This window comes from Antrostomus carolinensis, unplaced genomic scaffold (assembly GCF_000700745.2).
Source record: "Antrostomus carolinensis isolate BGI_N321 unplaced genomic scaffold, ASM70074v2 scaffold42702, whole genome shotgun sequence".
Lineage (NCBI taxonomy): Eukaryota > Metazoa > Chordata > Aves > Caprimulgiformes > Caprimulgidae > Antrostomus > Antrostomus carolinensis.
Genome location: NW_010299622.1, coordinates 2,583 through 27,769, shown reverse-complemented (window position 1 = coordinate 27,769; position 25,187 = coordinate 2,583). Strand labels below are relative to the sequence as shown.

The 25,187-nt window shown below is 36.1% G+C and overlaps 1 protein-coding gene across 1 annotated transcript in view; it reads right to left on the bottom strand.

Annotated features, from left to right (window-relative positions):
- Positions 1–19,747, bottom strand: part of SKAP2 (src kinase associated phosphoprotein 2) — a 37,830-nt gene extending 18,083 nt beyond the window's left edge. The window contains exons 1-4 of the mRNA XM_029083723.1: positions 19,628–19,747; positions 18,659–18,722; positions 18,192–18,296; positions 12,481–12,489 (exon numbers count right to left, since the gene is read on the bottom strand). Coding sequence (XP_028939556.1) covers positions 12,481–12,489; positions 18,192–18,296; positions 18,659–18,722; positions 19,628–19,705 — 256 coding nt within the window. The 5' untranslated portion in view covers positions 19,706–19,747. The remainder of the gene's footprint in view (positions 1–12,480; positions 12,490–18,191; positions 18,297–18,658; positions 18,723–19,627) is intronic.
- Positions 19,748–25,187: the final 5,440 nt, after the last annotated feature.

Genomic DNA, 25,187 nt, shown 5'->3' with positions numbered 1-25,187 from the left:
ACGCTGTCCAGAGCACTAGGAGGCACTGTCATTCTGTGGCTTCTCTGTCACTATTAGACCACTCATAGGTAGTTTCATTCCATTGTCAGACATATTTTCTAGGATGCTCCCTTCTCCCAGAACATCCAACACACACAATATTATACATTGATTAAATAAACATTGATAGTGCATGTTACTGAATGTTTGGACCAACATCATTTGATGTATTAAATGTACTGTGAATTTTAACTCTATCACTGTCATGGTCATCAGACTAGCTTAAATTGAGGACTGGCTTTAGTAGAGGGTATTTCAACTGAAGTAAAACAGCACAGGAGGCCAAAGAGATGATTTCATAAAGTACAGTTGACTACATTTAGATTGCATTGTGGTTACATGGAAAAATTTATAACATATGCATTCCTCTTCCTGAAAAACGTATTTTCTAGAAACAAGAGTCACCATATCCGTATCTGAAGATGAGAAAATGTCTGAACCAAGGTTCTTTGAATACTGAAAAGGTCACAAATTCAAACAAAGGCTGTCCATATTAGCATACTGGTTTGGATCCCAACCATCCCTCCTTATCACACTTTGCTTTACACTACAGACAAAAAGGACAAACTTTCAGGTGCAATTAGACTGGAAGAGGCACTCCAGAAGCACACTGAATATGGTCCAGCTGCTAGTAGGAATTTGGTCCATGGAATCAGGCTAAAGTGACTCCATGGGAAAAATTTTCTGAAACACGCACAGTGCGAACATCAGGTCATTGGTACAAACTTGTCCTTTATAAATCTGCTGCAAACAGTGCACACCACTTGATAATGCAATCATGTTCACAGTCAAGCCGATGTAACAGGCTTGGCTTAGGATAGTAAAAAAGAACCTATGGTTCTTAGTAGTATTTTCTAGTATTATGTCCTGAAGCACTAACTATGTGTAGGAGACATCCTTTAAACACAGCAACCTCAACTACCCCAGGAATTACAGCCGTAGTCAGATGCAACATACTAAAGTTTGTGTTGCAACATGAAATAATAGTCAAAACATGAAAAATTAAAATAAAAAATACAGTAGAAGTACTTCTGTATTATTAAGATACTGTGTAAGAGGAGTCATGCAGACTTTTAAAATAATCTAGTACAATGTTTCCTCTGTATCTCTTCTTCATGCCACCACTACAACTGCAGTGAAAAAACATTCTTCTCCACGTTCTCACTATGTCAAAATGAGACTTATCAACACTAATCAAATCAGTGAACTCTTCCAGAGCTGTAGATCCAAACAACCCTTGAGATACAGGTTATGTTCCACACTCTGCTAGTACTCAGAGACCCTAATGGCAAACAACCTACAAAATTATTGTGGTGACAATGCAACAATGAACTAACTATATTTGTTAAGTGTTTTTTTTCCGTTAGTCTATGAAAGCTCTTGAAAATAATTTTCTTACTTAATTTGCAGTCTGAAGAGAAAATAAAACAGAAAAATAAAACAGAAAAATAAATTACCCAATCATAAATGATGCTACCATCCACACAATTTAAAAAGTGAACAATGAATTCTACACTAGTTGAATTTTTTACATGAATTCATTGATTTTTTCCTTTCCAGTTTCTTTTTTTAAAGGAGGAAGGGAAAAAAAAAGTCAGACTACTTGAGTATAAAACGGATGAGTGTTTGGCTAGAACAGTGCATTCCTTCAATGGAATGTGGTATCTCCATGATAAATATGCATAAACTTAACAGTTTCCTCTACTAACACATTACTTAACCATATTTTTATATTAGACTCTAATTTAATGCCATTATTAATTGGTATTCTATTGTCTTCTAGTCTCTAATACAGACATTGTCATTGCACAATACTAGTTTATACTTTGGATAATGACAGTCTGTGGGTTAATATATTCCATTCAACACTTTAGTAACAGTAAACAAAAACAGCTCAGCTATGCAGCAAAATCTACCAAACCACACAGATGGTTATAAGGTTTTCATTGTGTGGTTTCCATAGCAATCATATTGCAAATCTGGAAGCTTCTTGCAAATAAGCAGCTTGTATTTACATGCCTCTCAGCTGCAGAACTCTACAACATGTGAAGTTGTTATTCCAATCACATATTGTTAGAAAAAAATCATTGAAAGATGTTTTGATCAGTTAAGTTAAAAACCACTGCAGTGAACTAATTTTTCACCTATTTAATACTGATACAAGCATTATTACAATACAAGCATTAAGCAATCACATACTTGTAATGCACATTACTGTACCTTCATTTGAAATCTCACTGTGGTACCAGAAGGTTATAAGCATATAAACAGGTCTTGTAAGACAGACCCCCACAAAAATACTTGTATTATTAAATAAATAATTGGGGAAAACCACCCCCCAAAACCCCAAACCAACAGTGTCTTTATTATTGTACTCAGCAGGGAGTACACGCATGCATGCAAACACAAAGGTGTGCACATGAAGAACTCTGCTGACACTGAATGCCATGGGAGTATGCTGCTTTTGGGTAAGAAAAAGTAAAAGATACAATGGCATGGTAACATCAACAATATTACTCCTCCACACTGCTGTTTTGCTACCAAATAATGACTCCACACAAATGTAAACAAGAACTTTCAAACATTAATAAATGCTTACCAGGGGAAAAAGTCAAGACCTTTTCGCTCCCAGATTTATAATTTTATTAATTGACCTAACCCCATAACACATGAGTTATTACTCTAGTAAGGAACATAAATCAATCCAGCTATGTAATTTTTTAAAAAATTAGCAAGAACTGGCTTTTTTTACAGACAAAATTATTTGTTTAGAGAAACATTTAAACAATTAAAAGAAGGAACAATAAACACACAAAATTTAAGAGCACAAAATTGTTTTTATAATTTGGCCAAACTGACACCTTCTGCTAGCATTAGCAGTGAGAGCTAGAGACCATCTGGTGCCAGAGGAATAAGAATTAACACCCCGTTTTATGCAGGGCCAGCAAGCTGCCTTACCTGAGGACAGTGGTCCTCAGCCTTGGGGAGGGGTCCTCTGCAGTATTCTTACTTTATACACACCTGTACATGCCCATACATTTCACCCAAACTCTTACTGTGTTTTAGCCTAAGCAGCTTGATATCCCCAAAATCCTCCATGTGTTGCTTGATCCTAGGCTTATTTACCTTGGTGTGTGTACAATGGCAGGGACTTTCCTTTCTGGCTTTTTCTTTTAGACTCCAGATCCATTCTCTAGGGAAAGATCTCTAAATCCAAGTGGTAAAACTCTAATTTTGATAATCCTCCAATATTCCCACAGATCTGCCCCTTTCCCCCAGTTCCTCCTGGACATGGCAGATTACTGGAAGATTTACACACAACTTCTTGACATTTCACCCTGCATTCATCATAGCACTAGATGCACTCTGTAAACAAATGAAACTGCTTGGAAGAGGCTGTTGAAGGTGCTATTCTCTAGCCATGGTGTGAGATTTGGGGTGCGGCAGAGAGGGGGAGACAGTCTACCTTTTATTCAAGCTCCATCTGACTGTATCATGGTACATGGTTTGGAGATTAAAATGCCTCCAGGAGAGGGACAGAAGGGGAAAACAAGCTGGTTGCTGTTTAGAGAAGAGATTAGAAGCCTTAGAATTTCTTACCATAACAGGAGAGAGGACAATTCTTATTTTATTCCTGCTTCTATAGGTCAGCTATTTAACACCCAACGGCTCAAACAGAGAAGTCATATTCCTGCATGACAAGCTTAAGTTAAAAAATTACTTCCATAACATAGGCAGAACAGACAGACAGAAATAGGCCACGTAGACACAGGATAAACACTGGGATTGAAGAGGAGGTGACATCAAAATATGAGCAGAAGCAGAAGTTGCACCTGAATAAATGGTCATCACCGCACTCAGAAAAACGATGGGAAACAGACAATACAGAATTGTATTCAAACAGAATACAGAAAGAGATCTCCAGGTTATGAACTATATAAAAATACATTTTAATGAAAAATATTATGCACACTGAGATGCTTTAGTTTTAGTTGAGAATAACACATGCCAATACCTAGTCCCAATTCCTTCCAACACATGTGATCCAAGTCTGATTCCAAGACAGAGGCAAAAGGTTTCATTCAAATACACTGCCAGATAAATTGGATGGGACCTCCAACTAACACTTTTTGTGCAAGTTTTCTTCAGCTCTTTGAAAACAACCATTATTTAAATTCTAGAGAATGTAAGGTTGAGTATACACACCACTCTGACCAGCAGACAGTAACAGAACTCTGTTATTACTATTGACAATGCACTGACCTCCCTATGGCCTTGAATAAATAGCATTGGCTGTACAAAGTGAAAAAATTAGAATCATTTAATACTTCGGGATAGAAGGGGCAAGTAGAAATTGCTTAGTCTAACACCCTGCTCTAACTGTGAAAATCAGATCAAGTTTCTAGGAAACAGCATTTGGCTTCTTTTGGTACTCCATACTAAGCTGTTCAGCAGCAGTTTATAAGGGTCTGTGCATTTTAATAGTTCACGTATGAGACAGCTGAAGCTAATGACTTTATAGAACAGGATTAGCTCAAATGACTCATTTTTGTCCAGACTTTGCCAAGTCTCCAGATGTGAGGTTTCCTGAATTCCTTGAGAAACCCTGCACTTTTTTTCCCCTCAGTTGCACTCCTTGCATCTTGAAAAGGTGCTACTGTGCACCACCGTAACTCCCAATTGTGTAAGCAGCCTGAATAACCAAACCAGCCATCTCGGCTAAGAGTGAAGCACTGCTTCCTATTGAGAAGACCTTGGAAAAGTTACCTCATCATCCTCACAGAAAAGATTAGTAGATTCTGTTGTAAATTAACTCAGGATCAATGCTGCAGGAAAAGGAGGTGAGGAGAGGAAGTGATATGGGAATCCTGGAATGTCACTTAGCCATTTTCTGGAGAAAAAAAAAAAATGCTTTCCTCAAAACAACCTTCCTGTGACACCATCCAGTGAATCTAAGCATATGTTATGGTTTGGCTTAATCAAAACCAAAAAGCAGGTATAACATTCCCTTCCTAACAAAAGCATTTTGGTGTTACAGCATTTGCTAAACTAAAAAGAGTGAACTAAACCAAAAAACTCCCATTCTCACTAGGGACAAATACAAAACACACTTTAAGGCTGCAATTCATTAGTCTTGTGCAGAAAAATGTTGTTTGGAACATATAACTATTGCTATGAAGAATAATATCAGAGTGAAGTAGCAGAGAGAAATGAGTACATTTGGAGGGGTGTTTGAGAAAAAATATATTTCTAAATATATCTGTGAGAAAGACACTGCAGTTCTATATTATGACACAAATACCATCTACATGAACTGTACTATAGCAATGGATTAAAAAAAACCAAACAAACCATGTTTTTAAAAGCAGGAAGATGCTATATGACTACTCACTAGTTTACTGGAGGCGGGGGGGAACAAAAAAAAAAACAAACCAAGGAACAAAAACTTTTTCTAGCAGCAAGTATATTTTATAATGTTTTAGGGCAGAAAGTATGAAGACTAAGTGATCAAAGAACATACCTCTGTCCTTGGAGGGAAAACAGTTCCCCTCAGACAAGAGAGAAAAATTGAGCATTGTTGTCGAGGTCATTCACAGTTGCTGCAAAGTGGATCTTCTCCCTCTACTGTGCATAATTTTACAAAGTTTTCAAGAAATGTGGAAGCGTGCTTTGCTTTATTTACCTTCCCTACTTGTTGAGACTTGAATACATGTTAGCACCTTCCCTCCTCCTTTTTCCTTCCTTCACCCAGTACCAAGTGTCCCAGTATCCTTGCCTCACTGCCCTTGCCCCATTCTGTAGTCACAACCAACTCATATAAAGTCTATATCCTCTTCAGACCCCACAAATTTTGTTCATTTACCAAACACAGAGGTTGGTCGCATGAAAGGGCTTCACAAGGCCCTTCAGGCTTTAAGAGCAAAGTATCACAATGGGAAGAAAAATATGCTCAGTCACCTGAATGACAGAACAGGATATATTCATTAGGACAACTGAATAATCCACAGAGGTACAGGCAATTCCTGGTTTTAGTTATGAATATATTAAGATTTCATGAACTCAGCTTCCAGCTTGGAGTGCTTGCTTGGAGCACTCCTTGCAAATAAGCAACCTTCAGTCATGCTTTGAGTGACAGCTGAATCAACTTAGTTGATCATTTCCTAACACTAGTCTTCTAAACAACAAATAATTTTAAAACTGAAACTAGGAAAAAAAAAAAGGAATAACTTTACACTCTCTGCATTATCTTTTTTTTTTTTTCCTTAAACAAACACAGACACATAAGAATTAACAGTTTGTCAATTTAAGGTTAACGGAAGGAAAAAAAATTAGCTAGCCTGACAGGATTAGGGGGAATAAAAGTATGTAAAATCTTAGCTACATCAATAGCAAGCTTGGGAGGAGAGGAGGTAGAAAAAGACAGGAAGAGCAGGAGTACAGGAAAGACCATTTAGAATGTCTGATTTTGGAATACTAAAATTTATTTGACAAAAATGATCTAATTATTATTAATATAATTCAATACAAATATGCCAAAGTGTAATGTGCACTGCATAGAAATAAGGGGTGGGTTTTGCACTGACCTTTTTATTTCTTCACGAAGAAAGACCTGGTAATAGTAATTCTTCTCAAGAGAAAAGATAAAGGTCATCACAAGCAAGTTCAGTCGTGGATATGCACACAATGATTATAATAAAGAATAAAAGAAATTACAGAGAGATCCACTTCCAGAAATTAATTCGTTCTTTTCCTGTTTTTACATTCACAAACACTTTGTATTTACAATTAAAGTAACTACTTCAGAAATTTATTTTTTTTTCAGAAATCAAGTCTCTTAGAATTACCTAATCCTATATGCTGAGTGAACTGGTCAGAATATATTAAACTCATAAAACAAAAAAATTATTTGATGGGCCATCAAACAAGGTGAAAATTTCATAAGTGATTTCAGAATCCAGCTCCCTAGAAATTCCTTAAGTTTGATTAGATACATTTTAAACTGTTACCTATATTTTTTTGATCACGAGATCAGATAACTTACACACATGAACAGAAGCATCTCTGAAGGTAAAACTTCATGTTAGCTTCCAACAAAAGCACAAATTTGGCTCCACTTCTAAATGTGTTCCTAAAGCCTCAAGTTTGGCATTCAAAATCAAGGCAATAGGCATCTTACCTAAATCCATACTTAAACATTTAAAGAAGGAATAAAATATTTTAAGATACTGCTCTTAACAGGTCTCAACAATGCAAGTGAAAGCTTTTGGGGTTTGATGTTTCTACACGCTCACCTAACTATTTAGCTGATTAAGAGAAAATGCTCCCTCCTCTGTCCCCTCTCACCCTCCCAAAAAAGTAGTTGCAATTATTGGACAGAATGCAAATTAATAGCTTAAAGGCACAAAACAAGCAACGATTTTGATGCTGATTCCGCGGTTGTATTGTAGTTTCACAGGAATTTGCACTGAAGATTGCTTGCCTAAATACATGTGGCATGCACGTAAGTACTTTCTTTTATATATATATATGTATATATACACATAATAAAGATTTATATGAATTCACTGTAGCTAAAATAAATTTGTTTGTTCTCGTAATAGCTCTTAGTTACGTAAATAGTTTAAGTGTTCAACATGACATTTTATAAACCTTATTAATAAAATATTTTGCTAAAATAAATGTGGTGGCTATTAAAATCTATATAGAAAATATAAATACTTCTCGATGTAAATACATCTAGCAATCAAATATTCAATTAACTAATCTATACCATATAACTCTGAACTACAGTGTTATTTGACAACCATGTACAGGGGTTATACTTCTCAGGCTTAAACTTATATGATACACAGAAAAAAAGCCTGTAAATGTCAAGTAAAGTTTCCCATACTCGTTGATCAGAAGCAAGATTTAAATTTAAAAGTCATTTCTGAAAACTACATATCCCTAATCATGACAAATGTGACTTGACATAATATTTACATACATACAATTCATAAAGCAAGCACCTTGTTTAAACCATATAATATCCTTTAATAATCTGCACGGTTAAACTATTCAAATTTATAGTCTGATTTCAGAAATGAACTTACTCAAAAAAGGGACAGAAGACAAGGCATTTCAGCATAGCTCACTTTAGTGAAAGGAAACACAATACAGTTGTTGGCATGTTTCCACAAGAAAAGTCTGGCTCCCAGATGCTTCTCTTATAACTCCTTTAGAAATGTTCTACCAAGACATTTTTGCATTCTCTGTGTTGATCACTAACTGCACATCGAAGAAAAAAAAAAAAAAATCAGCAGCTTTCACCCTTTGGGTATTTTCACGAAAAGTAACAAACCCACAGCACTGCCTCTTTTCACTGTTTATGGCCCATGCCATCATATTAAATTATGTCAACTATGCTAAATCCTTCCTCCAGCTTAAATGATGAAATAAAGTAATTTTAAAATATTCTTGCTATGATTCACTATTAAACAAAAATCAGGTTAAATCAGAAATAAGGAGAAAATTATAGCTGCCATGCAGATTGTTTACACATACCATATTTTGGGTAACATTCCCACATTCATTTCTAGAAATAGCATCCAATTCCCCCATTCTCGTACAATCGGTCCAGAGTGGGACCAGCCAGTTTGGATGCTTCATCTTACTAGCCCGACATGCCCCATACCATGACACACCTCAGAGGGATGAGGGTGGACAGCAGGGATCTGGAAATGGTTCATAAAGAAGAGATGACAACTGCTCCCCAGGCAGTTACCGTGGGATTGGCATGCAGAAAAACACAAGGTCCCCAGTGTCCCAGATTACTTAAATTCCCTTGCTGCCAGTGCTTTGCATTATCCAGCTCTCATGCCAGAGACACAACACAGTCCCAGATGCACTGTAAGGGCCACCATTTGTAGATCAGAGCTAGGCAGTTTAACCAGATATTGGGTCTTATGACCCATATGGAAATTATGACAAAATTGTATCCATCTTGAACTTTTGTTTATTGAATTATCTGGAACTACTGTTCAACATTTAGTAATGGAGACAGCTCACTTCTTAAGGAAATGAATTTGAGATAGGTATGGAAGCAAGTTAGTATATTTTAGGACAGTGGAAGGATGACCCTCATGTTAAGATCCACAGGCTTTTCCACAGACAGTCCTTTGTTTTAAAAATGAGATTCCTTCCTTTAATTCCCAGTTTTACTCACTGTTGCCTTCAAGACTGAAGGACAGAATAATTGCTACAGCCTGCTAAGACAAAACCCTTCCACAAACCAAAGACTGAAGTACTGGAACCTCTTCCTTAAGGATATTGACAGTTCCCGAGATTTTAAAACTAGTTTTCATCAGAACAAACTCAAGAGTTTTTAGGTGGAGAAAACCAAGATCTGCCAGGAAAAAGCAGACTTTAAAAAAAAAAAGAAAAAAAAGACCAAAACAAAATATCCCCTGTGCCAACTGTGTCCTTTCTGGATGAGAAAATTTTCCTCCTGCTTTGCTTTCTAATCCAAATCTCACTGACTTGCCAAAAAACTTCTTCAGCCTCTTCTGGTTTCTTAAGAAAACATTCTTCCTTTTGCTGCTGACGCTTATCTGTGTACCTGCACTTCCCTGGAGCATCCCTCTCTAGTCTAGGGCATAGCAGACTGCTGCATCTTGCCCTTTCTGCCTGGTCCACTGTGTGGTCTGAGAGCTCAACCCTGCTGACCATTTTCTTTTCCTAGGAGCGACCAACCCGCATCTTTCAGAGACTCCTACACAGCCCAGGGAGCAGCAGGCAAGACAAGGAAACAGGCAGCCTTTTCCTATATTGCCTTCCTTGTATAGGTGAACACTAAACATAACATCCATTGCAAACACAGTACAGTAACACATAAGCAAATCAGGTATACATGCACATGACCAGCAAAATTAATGAAGCTCTGGTTAATTAGTAGTAATTTTTTTTTTGCTAATTTCTCCATTTTCAGGACAGTGGGAATTTAAAGTGAGTAGCAGATAAAAAGCACACTGAGAGGAAAAGACACATACAGAACGATTTATGCTGATGTCTTTCTTAAGGCTGAAAAAATCAAATAAGAGATTTGTATCTGCAGCAACAGTGATTAATTCAGCCTTTAAAGCCCACCTTGCTGGGTCTTATTCGAGAATCCAGTTGTATAAATTATGGTTCTTTAATAGCTACCTTGTGGAAACCAGAAAAGTTGAGAAGTGATAGCCTGAGGCATCATATAACCTCTGGTTGCTCTTGTTTCTCAAAAAACTCTGCCTAATGGCTTTAATAGCCTGATATGCAGTCATCTGTCAAAAATTCAAAAAATAAAGGTTCCTTGATCTAGCTATAAAGTATTCATCACAGTTATATCCAAGCAGTAGAGCAAGCCCAACATTTCTGCTTTTATAAATATACATAATACAATTGACATTTCGCTTTGAACTTGCTAAACTACAGCAATTCCTCAAATCTATGGTTAATAAACTATCTCACCACATATCAAGACATTTTTTCTGAGTGCTTTGCATTAGAATTATTGCACTGCTTCTTAATTAGATAAAAACATAAAAGAAAAGAAAATTACTTTGCTTTCAAAAGAACAAGCTTTGGGTCCATAACCCACCAAAGACATGCACACACGAACAAAGCTTTGTTCACATTGAACATGAAGCTGGCTGTCAGAAACAGAGTCAACATTGAAAAAACAATGACACAAACAATGACACAAGTAAAATTATTTTGTGTTATTTTTGTCTCGCCAGGATGACAAGCTTTTCTGAGGCAGGATTCTCTCTCTTAATAACAAATAACTTCTGTCACATACTGTTCACATCAGATTGGTTTTACAAATCAATAGTGTCAAAAGTTGTTTAGTGCTGATGCACAGAAAATAGTAGAAAAATGACTGATCAGTACTTGCTTATTCCAATAAGTAAATTCTTTTCAATGAGTTGTGTGCTAATTAGTTTTTTAAAGAGTTCTTTAAACATAAAACTGCATGATTAAAAGTACTTCCTTTTTAGATATTATTAAGTTATGCCTTCTAATTTTAAGTAAACAAGCTTCAAAATGCCAATAGACAATGCAGATTTAATGATCTATTCCTGGTTTATTTGGCTGGGGGAGTTTGGGGTTTTTTGTCTGATTGGGCATTAGGGTTTTTTGGGGGTTTTTTTTGTTTGTTTTTTTTTTTAAGCTCTGAAATACAGAAATAAAATTCAGCCTTTGACAACCTAAGACTTTTGATAAACACAGCTTTCCAACATGACCTTACTTAATTTATTATAACAGATGACCACAACTTCAGGAAGGTTGCTTCTGTTTTCTCCACTTGTAAACTCTGAAATTATGAAGTTAAATGTCTGAAAACTATGAAGTCTGGCATGCAGTTCAAGGACAGGAGAATAAATGCCTAAACTTAGCAGCACACATTTTCCATTTAATGTAGATATTGTAATTAACTGTTTTGAATTTCATAGCTGACCAAATTTTCTGCAGCAGAAGTATATCACTAAATAAAGAAAAAATACTCTTAGAAAAGAGTATTTCTCAGTAGACAACCCCACCCCAAGTCCAGCCAGTCAATATACCCCTCACATGCAAATCCAGACTCAATATGAATACTCAATTATTATTCCATTTTTAGTGGCCTCTCCACTTGCACATTTGTGAATGTGCGTGTGATGAGGGGACAGGGGTCAAATTGCATCATGGACAGTAGGCTTCCTGACAGCTATGGGCCACCTGTTGTTCACAGACCACCACTTTATATTCACTTTACAAGAAACACAGAAGAGCCTGTGAACCTTATTTTTCCTTCCAAAGATTTGCCACTTCCCACTCAATGGACATCTCATTCTTTCCAGCTACACCAGATTGCCTTACCTCCTCTTCCATCACTGACACCTAACATCAATAGAAAGAAAAGGTTCCCTCTTTAGATGTATGATTACATTAATTGAAGATAAAGCCCAAGCTCTTGTGGCAAACAAAAGCTGAGGTCCAGGTATCAAGTTCCTAACCATTTTCTGGATGCAATGTCTTTAAATACAAAAAGTTGTCTGAATTCTTAATTCATGTCTCCTGAGCATTTAGTAATAACTGAAGGACACTCCATGGTATATATAAATCCCATAAGTGTACTGCATCAAAACCCAGAGTGACAGAGAATTCAGACACAGCTCCATTTCATCATAGCAGTTGGGATTCAGCAGTATACAGTTGAAAGAGGTTGTTTTTCAACAACCTTTTGCATGTCTGGCATATAATCAAAGACACTTAGTAGACCCCAAATCCCAGTGATCAAGACAACAAAACCACACATCTTGGACAGAAAAAAAATCTTTATTATTCCTTGACACCAAAAGGTAATTTACATCTGCTTTTCACTACTCTTGTATTATTTTAATTATTTTTTATTTACAGCAAACTGAGAAAGCCCTGTAGCACCTTCTTCTCCTTATTCTGGTACTTCACCTATCAGCAAGATATTACGGGCAGAAATACTCCATATATAAAAATAACACAATGTTTAAACAAGTGAAAAATATCAATGGCTATAAACTGGAAGAGGGTAGATTTAGATTAGATATTAGCAAGAAATTCTTCCCTGTGAGGGTGGTCAGACACTGGAACAGGTTGCCCAAAGAAGTTGTGAATGTCCCCTCCCTGGAAATGTTTAAGGCCAGGTTGGATGAGGCTTTGAGCAACCTGGTCTAGTGGAAGGTGTCCCTGATGATGGCAGCAGGGTTGGAACTGGATGGTCTTTAAGGTCCCTTCCAACCCAGACCATTCTATGAATCTATTAATTTCTTAACAATACTGAGATCTAATCTTTGACAAAATTGTTTTGAAGAATGATTTATCCTCACTACTTTAAAAAGAAAAAAAATCCCTTGCTGTATTTTTGAATCTGAAAGATGTTTTAATTTAAATTATTCAAAACACTTTCAGTAATTACTCTGGAAACTTATCTTTAGTACTGTCCTCAAAAATTCTGATCTCACATTTGTTTTTTTCAGCTGCAAATATTCCAGACCCTACTTATACTTTATACTTGGAAAGCACTTCATTTACTAATTAAAAACACTTAGAATTCTTTCCGTGGAAAAAATAAAAATAAAATTGATAGCACATCAGCATTGTATACTTCCGTGGACAAGAAGTAAAGAATTCCCTAACTACTTGAGGCAAGCAACAGATGTTGGGAGGAATTTAGACAGTATACCAGGATATATAATATACTGTCCTAACAGCAATGATCACAAGTAACACCTCAGATTCCATAATCACCTGTTTCTCTGCTGACTTCACTGTTCTGGTTTACAATGATCAGTTAACAGTTTCTTCATTTTAGGTTACTGGTTTTAGGAACTGATTATACAGCTGTAATTCGCAACTGGGACTGCTTGACACCAAATGCTATTTTGGGCCCACAGACCCTGATTGTGATATATTGAAAACTCTAAAATAAGCAAAGGTCTCCTGAAAAGGCATTTTCATTAACACAGCACTGTGAAATCTTCACTTCTAGTGCCAAAAAGTCAATACATCTGACACTACATTTTGAGAACACAAATATTTGCTATGAGTCGGTGTTCACGAGTGACAGATCAAACAAACTCAAACTGCACTACACAACCATTACTTCCTTCTTCCCAAGAAAAGGTAAATCAGAGATCACGTTCTATTTTCCCCCACCCTCCACGCTCACGAAAGGGGTACAACATCATAACAACAATTTGCTGCTTCAAAGCTCAAGCAATCCAACAACAAGAGAAGGTGAGGATGGTATTAAGTTATGCTGCTTAACTGCAGAGGTTCACTGTTAGAAAAAATTAAGATGACAAAGCTGCTTAAAGAGACAACCATGAGACAGAGACAGGATGGACAATCATTCCCTACCTTCACGCACAATGTCAGAAATAAGTTCTGGAACAACATCAATATATTTTAAAACTATTCAAAATACTTGGTTTAAAATAAGTAAACAAATTTGCATAGCATGCTTCCTGTTGTATAAAACTTAAGACATTTATTACCTTTCCCTGCGCTTTGCCCTAGTTAGTCTCCCTAGCTAAGCTTCCATCTACACTGCAAAACACAACTATAGGCCAGATACTTGGGCTTAACCAATCAGAGATTGAATCAATCCCAAATTTAATTTACAGCAGACTAAACTGTATTGGCTGGGTTAGTTCTCCACAGCAGTTGCCCTGGCTAGAGATCACCACAGCACTGAATTTCACGGTCCTTACCTCTCTCACCCAAAAGTTCTCTGTGTAATCAAACCTTATTTTTAGAATCATTTAATGGAAACTACACCATCTGCTATAATGCAAGTTTGTGAGCAGAGAGAAAACAACAACAAAAAAGACAACATGACTGAAAATTAAGATAAGTATGTTAGCTTACATTAACACCTCTTTTCTCCTGTTGTGCAAGAGTGTTGTAGACAGCACACAAGTGGAGTTGAAGTTGTAGAAAGGAACAGAGTGGGAGGCAGTAGTTCACATCGCAGTTTTGGGTGTGTGCTCCATACCGATGTGAAACCACAGAAGACAATACTGAAGGTCCTTAAAAATTATGTCACTGAAATCCCAAGTTAATAAAAAAATTGGTCTTCAAGGGCTGTAGCAGATGACATCATCTTTAAAGTGTTCTCTCTTCTGACAAGGACAACTCCATTGTTTAAAACATCACTAAGATAGAAACTATATGCATCTAGGTAGCTCTACACACACAGAGTTATTTAACACTACAGTTTTAAAAGTTATTTTATGTTACATTTTATAATATCCAGCTGTGGAATGCAAAAATGTATAGTGTACTAAGGTAGAAAATAAATAGCTAATTAAGCAAAAATGGGTCTTAATTGACAATATTTTTAATTTTGCTTAATCAATTTTTCCCTCCATGTTTTTATTAAAAAAATAAAAAGACAAAAGCTTAGTTTGTTGAAGACACTATAAAGCTTTCTATTCCTGAAGAATCTTGCAAGGAAGGTTTTACAAGTTGGGAAATCTTTGGCATTTCTGACGTTTTTGAGTCTACCTGAACAACTACAGTAAAACACTGACTAATAGGGACAAGGAAAATGATGCTTCTATGGTAAATATGAATTTGTATGTGCTATTAAAGAAGAAAGTGACTCAACAGATCAAAAGATTAATTTTCCCACCTCTCTCTGTACCCCCTCCAACTATCAACCTACTCCTCCTGTGAGCAGACAGTACAAATTGAATTCCACTGAAATCTATGTTTTTAATAGGCTGTTACCATTCTGGATACTGGTTTGAAACTATTCAGCTCCTGCCTGGAAAATTCACCCACATTCTCTCCTGCCACAGGTTGGCGGGGTGGGGAGTGGGGGCGGAAATACGATAGCTAGAGAATACAGCAACAGTCAGTTCTGATTACTGCAACAGTTCTCCAAAATTCCCAATTTTCAAAACTGTGCAAAAATTTCCATAACCTCTTTTTAATCCAAACGCTCTTTATTCAAATACCAAGCCCAATATTATAAAGTGGGACTGCATCATGAACTGGCTTAATTTGCTTCTGAAATGCAGATACAAAAAACACTAGAGAACCACAGAAATGCAAAATTTTAATTACTTGAGAAATTGCAAGTTATAGCCAAATAAATAATAACAGAGTACAATGAGCTGTGTACCTGAAATTCAACATTTATAAGGCTAGTGGATCTGCAAAAATAGAGAATCAGAAGCCTCTAACGTCAAGATGCTTTGAGGATAAAAACAAAGCGAAGATTAATTTCTTCTCCCTCTTCACAGGGATCCAACACATTTGTCTTCTGCATTCCAGAGCTTTGCATAGCTTCTGGGTTGTACAAATAATTCTTTTTTGCTATTCTCTTAACAGGAGTTCAGAATTCCTTATTTGCTCTGTATTATAAAGTCAGGTAACAGCAGGGATAATGATGCTCCACCCTTTGACCATGAAAGGAAAAAAGAGTAATTCACTTACCTGGGAAAATAGAAAGGACAGCCAACTACAATTAAATGGAACCAATCAGGCCTAATTAACGCATATGAGACCAAAGTGGAGTATGCTCTTTTATCAAGTTTAGATGAATAGCTATACAGGAACCAAACCAAGCTTACTCCTGTGAGGTTTGTCAACTAGCACTTCATCCAATACTCTCCAATAAGCTATGGATAAAGAAGGACTGCTCTAATGCATCAGAGTCATAAATTTTTAATTGTGTTTAAGCAAATGACTATTAAAGCACGTTCATGGAAGACAAAAAGATGCTTTAATCACCTAAATTCTATTGCAAACTTATGCTTTATTCTTACTTAGTTATGCCAATACAGCACAGACAAAATTAAGAGCTCCACTGTACAAGGTAATATGGTCTTTCGTGAAATGTTTAAAATTCAAATAAACGAGATAGAGAAAGCATGAGATAAAGAAAGATAATCCCTACTTCATAACATGAAAATGAAGCCCTACTCCAAGATCATGGGGAAAGAAATCAGTTTAACTGAAAACTCAAACTAGATTTCTTGAATAACAGAAGAGCTATCCTTTCTTTGTGGTAGCTGTTCTGTTACATTTCAGATTTATTAGCCACATTAGGAGACAACAGTTCCTGGAAAACGGACATAAAAATGGGATACAAATAAAAATACTGTAAATTCTTGCAGAATCATACCAAGGCAGAACTCAAAGCATGTATTAACTATTGGCCCTCTACCAATATTGTATGTGTTACTGCTCCAGATCTAGTTACTATCTGAGATTCAAATGAACAGGTAAGATAAGTGAAGCTCAGAAAAGAGTAATTTATCCCAGGATACATCTAGAGCTTCTTTAACAAAAGCATAGGGAGGCATACAAGATCACCTTCTGTAAGAGCCTGAGCATCCAAAAAGCACTGCAATAAGGTTTGGCTGTATCCTCTAGCTATAAGTTTAAGACCTATAATGTAGTTTTTATATTCACTGCAGAAGAGTTTTGCAGCATTCATGACACACTGCACCCCATTTCAGCAGAATAAGTATTCTATGCTGAAGTAGTCTAGGTACAATTCAAAGAAATGGAACAAAAAAAAAAAAAAAATCAATTAAAGAACTGATTGCTGCTACAATTTTACAACTTTATTATTATCATTTTCACCAGTCAGTCATGTTTTCTGCTCCCTTGGTTCACTTAAATGATCTTAAAATGAAAACCAAGGCATACTATAAAATGTTCTTTTCTCCAATAGTCAGAATAGTCAACCTAACAGATACATAAAGTTAGTCAGCATCACATGACACAACTAATTTTTCCTCTCAAGTTAATGCTCATAATTGCACTGTACCAAATAGCAAGAGAAGCAGAACATTATTTCACACAAAGTGATTATTAATTGTCATATCACTTTAAAATATCATTTGTTAACAAATGGTAACTGAAAAATTGGGTTTTTTCATAGCTTCTTAAAATATAATCAAGAATGACCACCTTTCTCCTAATATTTGAATGTCTATAATCAACTCCAAGAGCTTTTGCCAAGCTCTTTTTCTTTTGTTTTGCCATCTGATAGATACACTTGGACTAGATACTGATAGATACATCTAGAGGCATTTGACCACATTAGAAAGTCCACATTAAAAAGTTTCTGTATAATCATAGTCATGCTGGAAGATACGAATCAAAACAATGTCAATACTCGCGTTGCCTTTATTTACAGTTCATCTCCAGAGCCCTTTCAAACCAACACATTGCTTTCTTGCAGGATTATAATATCATATATGAGGCAGCAGCTGATAACATACAGACTGATGCCGAACTTTTGCTTAATACAAATGAAAAAATGAATAAAGAAAAAAAAATTATGGGCAAGTTAGCTAGAAAGGCTGTAAGGCAAGACAATTTTTTAATTTAAAAAAACTGCATACCAAAGAATGTTAATGAGTAAGAAGTCCCCTGAGACCACTTTTATACATTCTGCACTATTTTGAAGGCCTTGCTAAAGAAAACTGAGCTGTTCTCTTTTTTTTTTCAGTCATAGCAAAATTTGCAATCTGAAAGTATCTTATTCATCAGGCTACTTTACTCATTCACTTTTAGCCACTCAAGAGTTATCAGACTAGAAGTAGAGAAGCCAAAATGATCACAAGTCACAAAGTAAAAAATCTCAACGATACCTTTAACTTCTTCATAAATGCTATCATCTATTGGTTCACTGCTCACTTGTCCAACATCGTCATACTCCTCTTCCTCCTCCTCAGGAATAGTATTAGATTCCATATCTATGTAACAGCAGTTTAAAAAGTTAACATTTACTAGAAAAGAAAGCCTAAGCAGAAATTTATGCAAAATGAAAACATAATTCATCTTCTATGAGCTTGTGCAATATATTCTGCATATTTTCTTACAGTGTTCATAAGGAAGAGCTTTCAAGCTAAATATATTCCTGGAAAAAAGCAAAAATTTTGCAAAAGGAGAAAAGTCATGTAAAAGCTACAACATGACTGAGAACTAGGACTTGCTTTTCAAAATTTGGACAAGTGGGAATACTAGAAATACAAACATGACAGGTGTGTTAATGGACAGAACTACCATCACTAAGCAGTATAGGTAATAAAGGTTACTGCTCTACAGGCTGGCTTACCTTGTATTACAAATTTGACTTGCTGTACCCATTCCTCTGCTTCTTTGGGAGTGGCAGCTGTAAACTAATAAACGTTTATTAATAACTACTAGCAGTAATGACAAAAACACAACTACAATTTCATTAGCAATAAAAAAGAGGGACTATAGCATTCTCATAACTTCCTCAAAAAACCATTAGTAATTCTTTTCATGTCTTCTGGTACTTTTCTTGCAAGGATGCTTCTTATAATGTACAGCTAATTTTGACAAATTTACGTAATTGAAGGAGAGGATGATGGATTTGAAACTCTGATCAGCAGCTGGCAGCTGTGCAGAAAAAAGCTGCTTCTCTTCATCAATGTCAAAGCCAGAACTGATGAACAAAATTTGCCCTTGACAATTAGAAGACACCCATGAATTTCTTTAGACTGCTGGGTACAGTTTTCTTAAAAATGTTCTTGTCAGACTCCAACACACTACCTGACAGCTTAATTAACTGGCTTTCAACTGCAATCTCAGATATTTAAAACTTATTAAACTTACATTCCATATTGATGTCTAGCTGATAGATCTCTGAATTGCACAGCTGATATATGCCTTTACGTAGATTTTCCTTGCAAAGCCATGACCAATACAATATGTATTTAACACTAATATATATTTTATCTTTTTTTTACCATTTAATTCATCCAAGAAATCATGCAGACATACTATACAATAGATATTAAAATGCTAACATTGAAATGACCAATAGATAAAGATGATAGATTGCCTTGCTCTTGTCCAAAAAGATAATATTTGAACACATGCATACATATTTTAAATCAGATTTTTTTTCATAATATATGAATATACAATATAAGCAAGTAAGGTTTTCTTTTCTTCATTAAGATGTCAGTAAAAGTTGTTTTACTAAAATGCTAATTCAGTAACTGGAATTGTAACGGCTTTATCAATTTAATTTCAAGTCAACATTAAAAAGTCCAACCTGATAAATGCGCTTATCAGGAGCGGAGATTTCAAAACAGCAATCTTTCTTTGCATCCTTCCGAAGGCTATTATTCATTCTGATGGTGTAGCCCTCTAAGGCAAATTCACCTTTCTGTTGTTTGTCTGTTGGAGATAAAAAACAAAGTTAGAGCTTCATTTACAACAGTGAATGAAAGTGGCTCAGCAGGTTATCATTTATTCAGATTTTGTTTTCTGTTTCATGAATTTTACAGAGAACAGGGAGGTTTCTAGCAAAATTATTAGGTGATGCTTCTGGAGATAAGGCTTTATTTTAAAGGACAATGTACACAAAAGTACATTTTTCTGGAGGATGCCTAAGGAATTCCACAGGGGGATGTTTGCAGATGGTGGTCTTATTTAGTGAGAAGTGCATGTTATGACACTTGTATCTAGGGAAAGCCAAGAACTGGAACTTGCAAGACATGCTTCTTATAAATCAGTGTCTCTTTCAGGTTCAGTAAACCAATGGGAAAACCTGTCCAGCTCAGAACTTGCTGAGCTCCCTCCTAAACTAACCACTTCACTCAAAAAAATAAACTTCAAACTCATTTCTAAGCAATTGGAAAAGCTTCTTTTCACATTTTCCCACCCTATCCCAGATGTGCCTCCTTTCCACATGGCAGAAACACACAATGAATTTTGTTATAAATTCAGGTGTGTGTTCCAAAAGCATTTCTTTTAATACAGCAAATGTTTAATTAGCTAATAAAAGTACTGAGCCCTACCACAGTTTATTATGTAGAGCCATGTGGTTGTTTTAAAGACAATTCTACTTTTCAAAGGTTCTGGTTTATAAAAGTATCACTTAGAACAGGCCTCAGTTTAAATACACTGCATGTTGGGCAAGCAGCACCTGTGCGCTCCTGAGCTCTTAAGACCAAACCCTACATCTGATTTTATGTGTTCTGGCATGTTTTGGTGGATATTAAAAACAAACCAAAAAAGTAAAAGGTAAATCAGTTTTGCAGTTTCTGTAGATCACAGTGCAGCATTCTAATGAGTCACATTTTGCTCAGGCAAACAAAGTGCAGTTGCAAATGAAAGAAAATGCCATTAGTGTGGCACTCATTAACCATAGGTAATTAATGTCACAACAGCAAACTACTTAAAGTATTGCTGAACAGAACTTAGGTACAAATCAAGCATCCATTGCTTATGTTTGTCAACAAAAGCAGAAAAATTCTACAGTAGACAAATTAGGAAAAACTACAATTTTCACAATAATTTTGTCATCTTTCTGGAAATTTAATAGGAAAGCAAATCTTTTTTGCACGCCTGAGAGGGCAAAAACTGGCTAACACAGCAACACGAACATCAATGGACATAAGGACAGTCACTATAAAAATACTCTTGCTAGTAATCTTACATATGCATAGACAAAATCTTTGTCCTTCCACCTTTTTATGAACTCTCACCCAGGTCAACTAAATACCAAATAGCACAATCATATGAGAAAATCCAGAGCACTGTTCTATTTTCTCTCCTAGTCCCTTCCTCCATAGTAAGTTTTATTATGTCTTAATTAAGCACTAATAATACAGTACTAGTATTTTATATTTGCTGAATCCTCCACCCCTATATCAAACAGCACACAGATCCAAAATTCATGGAATTGCACCAAGGCAGATATTAGAAATAGTAACTTGCAATAGGTTAAATTTCATATTTCCATTACTTGTGACCTCAGGGAGAAGTGGAAGTGAAACACATTAATTTCTCACTCTTCCATGCTGGAGGTTTATCAAAGTCCAAGAAGAAAGGAGCACACAGGCAAAATAAACAAACATCAGGTCCAAAAGATAAAAAAAAATTTGGCAAGATAAAAATGAGGCAAGTAGTCAAATTTAGTCCCTTGGATTATTTCTGAGAGTGCTTCTCCATGATATGGATGAGCCCTTTGATGGTAATACAGTTTTACAGAGCTAATCTCAGATGATCTCTGTACTGGTACTCATTCTTTCAAAGAGGAATACAGTTAAAACAGAAAGATGCTGTACTTTGCACTGGAAGGGGAACGTGGTATATGGTGTCCATTTTGCATTTGATTGTTTTATTTTTTATACTATTTTTGTCTTTTCTCTCTGAACACATCGTTCCAGTGCTAACGAAAATTACCAGTACATACCACCAAAAATATATATATATCCTTTGCTATTAAATTCTTTCACTGACCTTTAAAGCAACAGACTAGTCATAGCACTGCTACTTTTGCTTCTAATTGTCTGTGCAGTAAAGTACACGTGATTAAAAGCCTAGTGTAGCATTACACATATGCTTAAAATGTTGACCGTGAGGCAATTTTGAGACAATGAGGCACTTCACAGCCCTGACCCAGAACCTGTTAAAGTTGAGAGAAAGATTCTCAGTATGCATTCGCACTCCCTGTGGCAGCAAGCCAGAGATAAGACCCAGTATGTCCTGAGAAATGGCTCCACAAATATAGAATGGCAGGACACAGGTCAGCTATAGCCCAACTGCATGCTCTGATGGTGACAAGCAATGGAGGCCTACAAATCCCAGTTGCTCTTGCAGAATACACCTTTCCAGGTAGGACTGGAGACCAGCCTCACCACCTGATGAACATGGAGCAAACCATGGGCACAGTAGCCAGATGCAGGCTTGAAGGCAGGGCCATCTTGTGATCATCAGACTGAATGATCATCTCAGCAAAGGCTTGCAGCTAAATAGGTGTGCAGAGAGACCTGGGCTTCCAGCTTAAATCTGCCATGTGAAGTTAGTGCCACAGTGGCTTCCGTGAACTTTCACATTCAGAGTTATATTGTTTATATCAGAAATATTTTCTGGAGACTGCCCTTTAGGGAGAGTTAAACAGGTTTTGATGTTTAAAAACTTTGAAGATTTAAAGATATTACTTGGAGACTTAAAATTAGATATAGTTGGTTTTTATGGTGGGAGCCTTAAAAGTGGCATCAGGAAGCACATTTATATTTAACAGAAATTTCACTTTCCTTTTGAACTCCCAAATCAGAACTGGAGTTTTGCCTAGGCAGGAATACAACAGCATATTTTGGAGGTACTACGGAGAAATGTGTGGGTGGAACACACTTCTCTGAAGAATGATAACATTCTTGCTGCCTCTTATTTTCTCAAGATAGGGCTTTGCAATTCAACAACGGGACAGCCTTAAGTTGTCCCACAACAACAGAGAACAGAACTGCAAAAGTATAATACTATCAGTCTTGTAAAAACAAAAAAGGATCATGAACATCCTCAAGCATAAGTTGTTCCACAATTAGGTCAAATCTCATTTCAGAATAAGCTGTTATTTGCTCTCATCTCCTCCTCCTCTTCCATTTTCCCCACATCAGGCACACAACAGAAAAATAAATCTAGCTTTGTGTAGATCATTTTGCATCAGGAATTTAGAATTGTAAAAAGCCAGTATAACAGAGTGGAGAGTCAAGCACTAAGTATTTTAAAAAAAAGTCAAAACTAACATGTAGATATTTGCAAGAAATAAATATGGGGGCACTATATTTAAAATAGAGAAAATACAGATCTGAATGAAATTTGAGAGCCACTTTAAACATATTTCTTACTTATAAACTTCAATTGTCCTAAAAATAGCAAAATGTTGTTAACAACGGAAACAGGGCCAATATTATATTGGGAGAAAAAAAAAAGTCTCAAGGGAAGCAGAAAAAAGGGATTTTGAAGTAACCTTGCGTAACTGAGTCCATGGGAACTTTTAAAACAAAGAAGGGTAAACCTTCCACAGGGTCTTGAAATGATTCGGTTGTAAATTTGAGGCCTAAGGCGATGTGCCCATATTATTAGCACATGTAAAAAGAATTAGTGCATTCTGAAGAACAGAGAGGACTTGGACAGTGGAAAGGAAAGAAGTTACAGAGAAAGACATAAGGAACAAAGGCAAACAGAAAGATGTCAGAGACTGATAAAGTATTTATAGATACTATTAGAATCTATAATTTAACTCTCTTCATCTTGAAATTAGGACCCTGTAGGATCTTATGGTTTACATGGCTTCATGCAAAATGGAGTTTCACATACTTTTCCATATGCAGGATGTCTGCTTTCTAAAAATAGTAAGTGTCAGTAGCTCCAAAATGGTAATTCCTTTTCCAGCTTTTGGAATGATCCTTTCCAAATGCATGCATACGAGTTCTTCCCTTTTAGACAGAAGATCTGAAATGCACTCACTTTTTTTTTTCTTTATTCTAGTCATCTGAGAAATCTAAATTTTTAAAAAATTGAAGAATTTGAGGCAATGATTGAAACACACTATTTAAGGCACCAGTTTGTTTATATTCAGTTTGTTTATACTCAATAGTTAATTTTTAAATAATGCACTATTAATAGCAAGTGTGCCTCTCAAGGTCTCAATTTAACGTTCTCATAGCAGAAGATTCAGCACTCATTAGACAGATACCTTTGATTGCCATCACCCTGCTACAACAAAGTCCTATAGAATATTCACAGTTCCTGTGGATTTCAATTATGGATTCTGTCAAAAGTAAGGTCTAAACTAAACAAGGATTTTTCCCTTTCCTATGTGGTTGTTCAGAGAGGGAGGATTAAAAGAAGGAGGTTTGTAGCTAAAATCAAAATGATACCTCAACAGCTTTCCATCGAGTTTGTGTATCTTTCCTCACTGCTAGAAGAAGAATTTGCAAGCTTAGCATGTGGCAGAAATTCCAGTAGTCTGGTCATCCATTGGCCTGGCCATCACTATCTTACCACTCAGAGAGATCCAAAATTTTTTTGTCCATGTTATCTTATTTTTATTTTTTTTTTTAATTTAAAAAATAGACTCTTCTAAAAGCTTCTGAATTACCCCCTTTGTCAACATCACGTTACTGGCAGGCAGGCAGATACCATTTTCAGGTTATAAAAATTAAAATAAATTTTTTGTGCCCTTTAACAGGGGAAAAAACTACTATGATGTTATCAATTACTGTCTTGCTAAATATTTAGCTGATCTCTCCAGTTTGCTGGGACAGAAGGGCATGTAACATGGTGGCCTAGTGAGGAAGAAGTAATGAAGCCATTAATTCATTCACTTATAAAGAACAAATCAACTTTCCTTCTTCATATGCACTTTGAAGTCTGAAAGGTGGATCAGGCAAGCTTCTAGAAATCCAAGCCATCTCTGACATTTGAACACACTCCTCTCCAATGTTGTGGGCCACATGCTGGCAGCAGATATTGCAGCACAAACACAAATATAAATGTGCTTCCTGCAATACCTATTTCTGATATGTAATTAGGCCAGACCTTTAAGCCTTGTTCCTCCATCTACTCCACATATCATTGATCAGGGGAAAAAAAACATTGTTTCACTACCCAATGCCACATCAAATGTACAAGAAAATAGAGGAGGAAACAGGGAAACAAGATACTCATTAGACTGCAGGCATCGCAACTGTTAAAAGGATGCTTGCAGTCTCTTAGGTGAACACACACACATACACAAACACACAGTTATTTACTGTATTTTCCCAGGCTTTAGCTTGTACTGTATTCTCTTGTACTATGCCTCATATTTTTCATCATTC